General features: G+C 47.4%; 1 protein-coding gene across 1 annotated transcript; it reads left to right on the top strand.

Annotated features, from left to right (window-relative positions):
• The first annotated feature begins 568 nt into the window (after positions 1 to 568).
• Positions 569 to 10196, top strand: LOC130015976 (cytochrome P450 2E1). Its single transcript, XM_056106717.1, has 9 exons — positions 569 to 776; positions 1590 to 1749; positions 3008 to 3157; positions 3445 to 3605; positions 4222 to 4398; positions 5330 to 5471; positions 7996 to 8183; positions 8608 to 8749; positions 9586 to 10196. Exons 1-9 carry the CDS (start codon positions 600 to 602, stop codon positions 9768 to 9770), a joined length of 1482 nt encoding a protein of 493 aa, XP_055962692.1. The 5' UTR covers positions 569 to 599; the 3' UTR covers positions 9771 to 10196.
• The last annotated feature ends 261 nt before the right edge of the window (positions 10197 to 10457 follow it).

The following is a 10457-nucleotide window of genomic DNA, read 5'->3' on the forward strand; positions in this document are numbered from 1 at the left end:
CAAAAACATAACTTTCATAATTAAGAGATGAACTTTTCCAAAGCTGGTCAACTCCTTTTCTTTCCTTCAACTCCTTCTTCCACTAAACTTGCAGATGATTTAATAAAACAGAAGAGTCTGAGGGTGCTGTTTCCTCTCTAGCCCTGTGAGTTTGATGAGTGCAGGGTGGTGAAGCTCAGAGAAATGCACTCGGACTAAGAAGCTTGCACAGGGCTAATGTCACCAAGCAGGAATCCTGCCCAAAACAGAAATGGGCAATTTAACAGGAATCCTCCAATCAGTGTCAAAAGGAAGACAAGCCTGCCTGGCTCTGACACATGTGTGGAACTTCCCTGGTGCTGTGTTTACAGGAATCGGTGACAGGTGGCAGAGACCTGAGTGTTGTCAGAGCCCGGGCACCACCAGGAGAGTGCTTGAATGGAACTTCTAAGAGGCAACTGATTCAGAAATAAGCCTTTGAAATGATGAGAAACATGGGCTAATAATAAACTAGGAACTTAGGCCACCGAAGAAAGGGTGTCATTGGTTGGCTGGCCACCCTCCTCTTGAGCACAGCTTATAAAAGTTCACCTTCCCACAGTGCATGACTCTGCAGCACCATGGCCACCCTGGGCATCACTGTTGCCCTGCTGGTATGGATAGCCACCCTGCTGCTCATCCACATATGGAAGCAGATCTACAGTAGCTGGAAACTGCCCCCTGGCCCTTTCCCACTGCCCATCATAGGGAACCTTTTACAGCTGGACCTCAAGAATATCCCCAAATCCCTCACCCAGGTAAGAGAAATATTGCTGATTATAGAGAGAGGAGTTCAGGAATTAGTTGTGATATGTGTACTACCAACTCAATGTCAGATAAATTCTTCAACACCAGAAGCCTTTCATGTACTGGCTGGGTTAATGTCAGGGTCTTGGGTGACAATCCAAATATTATGCTTTCTTCCGCAGGAAATGTGGAGCTGGAGTTGCAACCCTGGCCACAACCTCTGGGCGCCTCATCTCTGGGTGGGCTGAAGGAGGCCACTCCCAGGTCTCTTGATGTTACCACACAGCAGTGCAAGGACAGCTGGGAGATCTCTGTGCTGATTCCCAAGAACAGGGTGGATAGCGTGTGAGCCATTGCTGGCCTCTCTCCTCCAGTTGTGACTGGGGAATGAGCTCAAAAGATGAAATTTAGTGAGTTAATGAACATATCCTTGGACTAGCAGGCTGGAAAGTGAACTAAGGGGGTACGGACAGATATTGTGGGGGGGCCACTGTTACGTTGTCCAAGTCTGGGCCTTGACCAGGACCAAAGCAAAAACAGGTGGACGATACGGTGGGCCTGGACAAAAGGGTATCATGGAGGGCATAAGTTGGCCCCTGGCATTGATGGTGTGTGTGTGTGTGTGTGTGTGTGTGTGTGTGTAGTGGTTTAGGGTCTGGGAGTCAGAGGATCCGAGGCGTGTGGCCAGGACTGCAGCTCCAGCTCCATACTTTCTGCAGAAGAAAGCATCTGTGGGGAGAGTCTTCTCCACATCATGCTGGGCTCTCTTGGGTCAGTGTAAGGAGCATTCTGAGGCTTCATCCATGGCTCTTTGGTTACTACAGCTTGCACAGCAATATGGGCCCGTGTTCACCGTGTACCTGGGCCCCCGTCGTGTGGTGATCCTGCATGGCTATAAGGCTGTGAGGGAAGTTCTGCTCAACTACAAGAATGAATTTTCTGGAAGAGCAGAGTTGTTTGCCTTCGAGGCGCACAAGGACAGAGGTGAGCACCTTGCAGAGGGTGGGCTTGACCCCGGCACACAGAGCACTGGGATGGTGGGCTTGGTCATGGGACTGAACATGGAGGGCTGAGACTTTCAGACAGTACCAGTAAAGGGTGGGCATCTAGCACACGGCCCCTGCATTCACAGCATACTTGGATGAAACGACTTACACGTGAAGACCCTGTGGATCCCAGGAACAAGCAAGCAGCCAGTGCTCACAGCAGTGCAGACATGTTGGCAGAAGCGCCAGAGGGGCACTTTCCTCCCACAGCCAGACTCTTCAGCTCTCACTGGAGTCTGTTCCTCTCAAACCCCTTGGCTCCAAGCTATTATTTTCCTCTACATTGCGATACCCCAGTTCTTGGGCACTGAAAGTGATGATATTTGCTGTCTGCAGGGCTCTGCTTGGCTGCATACAGTTCTAGCCCAGTGCTTGGAGGGGCCTCTGAGGCTTCCCCTGGGCTGTTCTTGAAACAGGAGGTATTTCTGAGTGCATCTCCGACTCAGGCTCAATTTCCACCTGGTCCTGACCCTCCAGTCTCGCCTCCCTTTCTTCAGCACTCCAAAGCTCTGAGTTCAGCTGATCCAGAAAAACACTTGTCACCTTTTCAGGAAGGGCTGTAGTAGGGTCTGAGATTCTAGCTTTTCTTACACTACTGGAGTGACCCTAGACTCCTAGCCTTAGTTTGGCCCCTCATGACTCGGGACCCAATCCTTGCAAGTGCCTCCCTCAGGGTAGACTTGAAACCATTCCTCCCCCAACCCCAACCCCCGTTCCCTGCCCCCTCATCCTGCTATCTCCTCTGCCTCTCTCAGACCTGACAGATCTTTTCCTGGAATGTCCCACGGTCCTTTCGCATCTGATGGGCCCTCTGGCCAGAGCTACATGACCCACGTCAGTGAAGTCATAGACTGAGCATTGAGGCCTTTGTGGCAAGAGGGTAAAACCTCAGCAAGAACAAAGTGGCTTCTCAGGGCACCCATCAGACAGGAGTGGGTGGTAGTCTTTCCTGAGGCTGGCTCAATGTAGCTTTTGAATGAACAAGGGAGGAAAGGGAATCGCTGTGTGGAGGCTACTCCACCCACCTCAGAAGAAAACCAGAAGGAGGCGTCAAATCCAAACTGCCCCCACTCTCCCTGTTGGTGGTGCTGGGACCCCCTTCTCTGTCCCGGCAACTCAGATGCATCTTGGGGTTCTGAGCCCCTTTCTAGGAGCACTTCTCACTCTACCTTTCTCCTCTGCTCTTCCCCCTTTAGGAGTCATCTTCAATAATGGGCCCACCTGGAAGGACACCCGGCGATTCGCCCTGACCACCCTCCGTGACTACGGGATGGGGAAGCAGGGCAACGAGGAGCGAATCCAGAGGGAGATGCCCTTTCTGCTGGAGGCACTCCGTGAGACCCAGGGTGTGTGTGACAGCTGGAGCACAGGTTCTGGTGCAGACAGCTGACTCCAGCCAGCCCGAGCATCCCAGGCATTGTGTCACGCCTGGGCTGCCTTACAACCACAGGGAGGGTGCTCTTGCTCGTGCTCAATAACTGAGCAGGAAGGAAACCCAAAGAGGCGCACCTTCCTCTGTGTCCTCTGGGAGTCCCCCTCCGGCTTTGCAGCTGTCACAGGCTCCGCTACGGAAGGCTGTGGGAGCCCCGTGAGCTCCTCACACACCCCATGTGAATGCTCATCTATTTTTCAGGTCAGCCCTTTGACCCCACCTTTCTCATTGGCTGTGCACCCTGCAATGTCATAGCTGACATCCTCTTCCGCAAGCATTTTGACTATGACGATAAGACCAGCCTGAGGCTGATGGCCTTGTTTAATGAGAACTTTTACCTGCTCAGTACACCTTGGCTCCAGGTGAGGCCCCCTGCCTCTTTCCCTACTGACCTCCTTGTTTCCCTTTGCATCAAGGCAGTGCAGGGTGGCAGAGCAGGAAGCAGGAAGCATCAAGGGGACTGGGGTGACCAGCAGCATGTTTGACTGGAGCTCCTGTACATCCCAATGCCTGTGTACACAGATCCATCCTCCCCTAGCCAGCACCTACTCTTTACCTTTCACAATTGGCAACCTTTGACATGTGATACCTATGCTGTGTGTTCACCTACCACAGAGCACTTAACACCTATCAGAGTGGGACCCAACAAGATCGTGTAGGCCAAAGAGTAGCATGGGGCTGGTGCAATAGTACAGCGGATAAGGAACCTGTCTTGAACACAGCCGACCTGGGTTTGATCTCTGGCATCCCATATGTCCCCTGATGCCCCATATGGTCCTCTGAGCCCACTAGGTACCCCCAAATCAAAATCAACCAAACCAAACAAACCCCAAAACAAAAATACCAAGAATTCCAGCAGTACAATAGTGTGTGGGAGAAGCTATTAGTCCAAAACACAAAATGGTGCTGCAATCAATATAGACAATAAATGTAGATATAGATATACACTAAGATGATGTCCCTCAACCCTCTCTCTAGATTTATAATAATGTTTCAAGCCTTCTACGCTATCTACCTGGAACTCATAGAAAAGTCATACGAAATGTGTCTGAAATAAAAGACTATGCACTGGAAAGAGTGAAGGAGCACCTCAAGTCACTGGACCCCAACTGCCCCCGAGACTTCACAGACTGTCTGCTCACAGAAATGAAGAAGGTACCTTGCACATTGCTGGGTTCTTGAGATGAGGCAAAGCTGAGGGCTTGGTAGCTGTGATGTGTGTTAGCCCAGGGAAGGCCATGCAGGGTCAGTTTTTTCCATGATCTGAAAAGCTATTGCCTAGATGCCCACAGTGGGTAGAGATATTTGCAAGATCTGAGTTTTAACTTCAGCGTGGCTCCATGTTCTCCTGCCTCCTGTGGCAGACAGCTAGCTTGCACAATAGTCTGAAACCCTTTCACTGTCCACCACACCAGCCACCAAGATGGTCTTTCTTGGGGAAGCAGTCAGACTTCAGCTTCCCCAGACTTGGGGGTTGAGTGGGAACCTCTCGTCAGCTTCTCCTGGCCTACACTTCTTAATGAGAATGTCACCTGTGAGGGGCCTCAGTGTTCCTGATTAGCATCTATGTCCCAAATTGTGTGCAACTTCAAGGGGTTACAGACATACAGTCCCTCAGAATCTCTTGCCTACGTTGATGACACTGTTGCTCTTCCCTTTGGTGTCACCTATGGCTCGGGGGGGGGGGGGGGGGGAGTGTGCACTCACACCCAGCTTCTCTCTATCAGATGCGCTCCTCAGGGTCTCTCCTTGGCACCGAGCATCCCAATGAATTTCCTGTGTTTGAAAGCAGTAACCAAGCGCAGTGTTAGTACAGCTGCCGGGGATCACAGTACATTAATATGGAGAAGATCTTTCCTTTAGCATAGCCCCTAATGCTGCTGGTGGAACAGAGTTCACACTTGGTGAGGCCCATTCTGCCTGGGGCCACTGTTTTGGAAATCTTGACTTTGCTTGATGATTGTGTTCCTATGTGATAACTCTGCCCACACCTGCCTCACTTGCCTGTGGAGCTGGCAGTTTGCTGAGAGAGATGAGAGTCCCAAGGAACAATCCCTTCTTGAATCTGTCTGTCTCTAATGTGCAGGTAAAACACAGTGAAGAGCCTGGGGACATCTTGGACAGCGTTGCTGTGACTGTGGCTGACCTGTTCTTTGCGGGGACAGAGACTACCAGCACCACTCTGAGATATGGGCTCCTGATTCTCATGAAATACCCAGAGATTGAAGGTACACTGAAACAGCCAGAGAGTCCTGTGCTGTGTGTCTGTCCACCTGGGTAGTCAGTCTGGGCCATTAAGGTTAAACTCTCCTTCTGCAAGATAGAAACAGGCCCTGGTATTAACCCTTATGCGTGGCATCTGCACTCTGTTCCACAGAGTAATTAATTTTTTTTACATGAAAATTCTTGCCCATATGCCCTGAACAAGTTCTCTTTTTAAAGGCAGTGCAAAGAGGGAGGGGCAAGGGTTAGACTCTCCTAGGACATTATATCTGAATAAAATAAAGTTCAGAAACATTCCAGGGTGCACTTCCCTGAAATTTTTTTGCTGCTTCTTATAGGCTACTCCCTAGATCAGGTAAGTGTCCTGGAAGAGGGTAAATCATGGCTTCTGAACCTGTATCTGCAGAGGCTGTGAATCCAAACACAGGTGATGAGAGGGCTGTCACTATGTTAGCACCAACCTCCAAAGGGAGAGGAAATACAAGGAGGAGCTACCAGGGGCCAGGGTGCCCAGTGCCCAGACCCAGAGCCCCACCTTTCACTGGGCCGGGTGTAGAGCCAGGCAGTCCCTGCCTTACTGGCTCCTCAGCCACACCTGCCTCTGCTGGTGATGATTTGACTTCTTATGTGGTGGACATGGAGATGGCCCTTCAACAACATGCCTTTCTGGTGAATTCTCATATTTTTAAATCCCCGTGTAATCCCTAAATACTAGAGGACATGAAGGGATTCTCCAACAAATGTGGGTATGTTATCTGTCCTGAATCAGACCAGTCAGTCTGGTTTCAAATCTTTTGCTTTTTAAATACAAATGTGGAAGAAGACCAAGTCCCAGAATGATATTTCTGTGGCAGTCCTAAGTTTGTTTGTTTGTTTTGGTGACACTTAATATACTCTTTTTTCCCTTTAACCCTAGTGATATGCAGAGGTTTCCCCCGGCTCTACACTTGGGAATTACTCCTGGAAGTGCATGGTGGTGGTGGTGGTGGTGGTGGTGGTGGTGGACATATGGGGACATATGGGATATTTGGGTCAGCTGCGTGTAAGGCAAGTGCCCTACCTGCTCTGGCCCTTATAAGATAGTTTCTTATCATGTTGTCCTGGAAGGAGATGTAGGCAAAAATATTTTCACTAACTACGGTGCATTTTCAATACAGAAAAAAGAAAATAAATGACTGATGCCCATACATCATTCACTGCTTGACTCAACACACATTAACAATCTGTAGTGTTCGCTTAAGAACACTTGAAAATAAAACAGGTTGCAGAGCTAGTGAAAACCTTGCTCATGTCCCTAGACAGGTGACTGTCAGGACTACTGTGTGCTATCCTGTGTATGCTGAACGTAGCTGAGAGTCACCAAGTGCAAGCATACAATTAATGTTATTGTTGTACGTGTTTAACATTTTTCCTGGGTAGCATATTGTGTGTAGTTTTTTGCAGTTCATGTGACATATCATAAGGTCCATAGGAAATTCCAGACCCAGAAAAATACTAAAACTTTCCAAAGTCTTCTGTTATCTTGTCAAAAAGAGAAGGACTTTGTGATTTCCAGAAATTATTCAGGAAGTAGGGTAGACACGTCAATTTCCATTATGTCACTGTCACTGTCCTCTCATTGTTCATTGATTTTCTCGAGCGGGCCCAGTGACGTCTCCATTTTGAGACTTGTTGTTACTGTGTTTGGCATATCGGAGATACTCTCATTAGCTTGCGGGGCTCTCCGAGAGGGGCGGAGGAACTGAACTCAGCTCCGCTGGGCTGGCTGTGTGCAAGGCGAACGCCCTAGCACTGTGCTATGGCTCCATTATGTCACTGGAATAAAAATTGCAGTATTACTTTTTCTCCAATAAATCATAAAGTTACTCCAATAGTTTAGAGGATTTGTCCAACTAAAAATTTCTAATACCTTTTGCTATTTTTCAGTCCTGGTGTAATGACAGGAACTGTATCAACCATGATCAGTTAAGGTAATGGAAATTAAACCAAGCCATATACCATTAAATAATTTGATAAAGACTAGCTCTTATTGACATTAAAGAAATGTAGAGAAATCTTGGGGATTCCTAATCAATGCTCAGAGGGCCCAAGTTCCAGTGATACTTAGACTACCAGGTTGGAAGGTTCAGTGCTAGGTCTTGACCTTAGTGCTTCTCAGTCCCAGTGGTGTTGGAAGATACTAGGGCCATCACATGGTTATCTGGGGTAACACGTAGGACCAGAAACACAACTTGTGTCCTTGAAAATGCAAGGTACATACCCCTGATCCCTGACTACTCCTCTGGACACCCTTAAGTACTGCTTGGAGTATTACAAAACACTATGGTGGGTAGATGCATGGATAGGTGGATTTATGGATGTATGGATGGAGGAATGGATGGATGGGTGTGTGGGAGAATAGAGAGGTGGATGATTGGATGAGGGGGGTAAATGTACACATGGATGAAAGGACAAATAAATAAATGGGTAGATGGATATTGAGACAGCCTGGAGTAAATTCTTGACATTTATTCATTCATATATTGACAGAGAAACTTCATGAAGAAATTGATAGGGTGATTGGACCAAACCGAGCCCCTGCTGTGAAGGACAGGCTAGAGATGCCTTATATGGATGCTGTGGTGCATGAGATCCAGCGATTCATTGACCTTGTGCCCTCAAATCTGCCCCACGAAGCAACCCGGGATACAGTGTTCAGAGGTTATGTCATCCCCAAGGTGAGATGTGAGATTGGAGAGCATGTGCCAAGCACCACCTTATTGACTTACAGAGAATGGGGAAGGGATGGCGACTGGGCAAGAACTTCAACCTGTGGTGTACTTCTTCCCCAGTACTTCTGACAGGGGCCTGGGGACTATAGAAAAGGAGGAAATCTGGAAGGGACGCCTCAGATAGTGCCCAGGTTTACTATAAAACCAGAAAGAAACAGCAGTGACATTCAGCCTTAGAATGAACCCTTTAAAAAGGGTTCCCATTGCTGCTTAGACCTGAACTCTCACTTCTTTCCATCTAGTACGTAAGGAAAATTCTCCACATGGAAGTAGATAGTCCTATAGGATGTAAAATTCAAAACAGCTTCCCTCAATGGGGACTCAATGTTTTGTTAACTGGACTGACTAAAGCCACCTTTATTCTTTCTAGGGCACAATGGTAATACCGACACTGGACTCTCTCTTATATGACAAGCAAGAATTCCCTGATCCAGAGATGTTTAAACCAGAGCACTTTCTGAATGAAGATGGGAAGTTCAAATACAGTGACTATTTCAAGGCGTTTTCTGCAGGTGGGATTTTAAGCATTGTACCTTCTTCTCTACTTCCTGCTCACTGCTCCACTGTGGTCTACTGTTGTTGCAGGCCACCACCAGGTCCTAGTCTTATGTTTGCAATTCACTGGTGCTCTTTCCTGGTCAGAGAGGTTAAATTACATGTCTTTACCAGAAGTCCTGGGGGGCAGGGAAGGGGGAATGCATCTTCCATACAGTAAATTATTTAGGGCTAACCTTCTTAATTAACTTAATAGAAGTTGGTGGAAATCTTTCAGAACTGTTACCCAGTTCCCTTTCATGATTTTAAGCAAATATTACCGAATAAAGTTTAACTTTAGGTTAGCTTGACCCAGCATAGCATCATGGAATATTCCTCGGCCTATGTGTGGCACAGTGAGCCCTTCTGGGGCTCATCCTGTGTCTCCCTCCCCCCAATCCCTGTTTCAGAGCAGAGATGATCATATAACAAACCTGAGAGCTCTAAGACCCAATGTAGAGTGTGCAGTTTTCAGTCAAGGCCCTGATTCTTTCCTCTAGAATGTTAGGGTGAGCCCTGGGCAGAGGCCATTCTCCCACCTCACACAGATTTATTCAAGTGAGTCCTGATGCTGGAGGCCCTATAAAGCCTGTTCCCAGAAAATGTCCCAGAATAATCCAGAACAATGCGAATGTGTAATCACAGACACACAGTATTCCATGCTCTTTTTTGGAGGGCAGATGAGACTTAGTTCTGCAAGATGGTGGCAGTTATGTACTGCCTCCACCTGGAACTCCCTCTGCCATCTTAGTGCTAACAATGTTATCTCCTGAAGTGCCTCAGTGTCTCATCAGTACCACTGTCTTCATTGCAGGGAAGAGGGTGTGTGTTGGAGAAGGACTGGCTCGCATGGAACTCTTCCTCTTCTTGTCCGCCATTTTGCAGCACTTTAACTTAAAGTCTCTTGTGGACCCCAAGGACATTGACCTCAGTCCCATCACAATTGGATTTGGCAAAATCCCACCCCATTATAAACTCTGTGTCATTCCCCGCTTGTGAGTATGAAGCATCTCTCCTCAAAGGCTCCCACCCCCAAGACTCCACAATGCAGGCTTGGAGTCCATTCACTTTCTAGTGTCCTGAAGGGTAATCAAGAAGACCACTCCAGCAAAGGCAGTCAAGGCTCCAGGGGGGAAAATGTGGGACCTAGAGCTGATATCCAGAGTCATATACTTCAGACAGGACTTGAGAAGTCAAAATTTTGTGTAAAACTGAGCATAAAACTATGATTTAGTTTCAATCTATGTTAGAATTTCCAAAAGCAATGGTAAGATTATATCATGGTGGCTTAAATTCTCCTCTTATGAAAAAAGTAAAAGTATCCTGTGATTGATAGCCCTTACAAATAATTGACAAAAAGGAATCCAGGCACAGTTTTGTAGCTTAAAGGATGAAATAATATAATAAATAGACCCTTTCCTTGGACATCAGATTGTTCTTCGGGGCTCACTAAGAGTATCATTCTGCACATTTAAGATTAAACTATGTCTAGAAGTCTGAAAAAATATTTGTAATTATCTCAACACTAAAACGTGATTTTATACTTGTTGGAAAAAACTCTAAGTGCATGGGGACGTTTGTGTGGAATGAGACAGAGATAGGGAAATCTGTAACCAGTTTAATGCACTAACCCTTAATCTTATGCAATGGAAGAGGAATTTCTCTCTGCACCCTGAGAACTCCCTG

This window comes from Sorex fumeus, unplaced genomic scaffold (assembly GCF_029834395.1).
Source record: "Sorex fumeus unplaced genomic scaffold, SorFum_2.1 ptg000142l, whole genome shotgun sequence".
Classification (NCBI taxonomy): Eukaryota; Metazoa; Chordata; class Mammalia; order Eulipotyphla; family Soricidae; genus Sorex; species Sorex fumeus.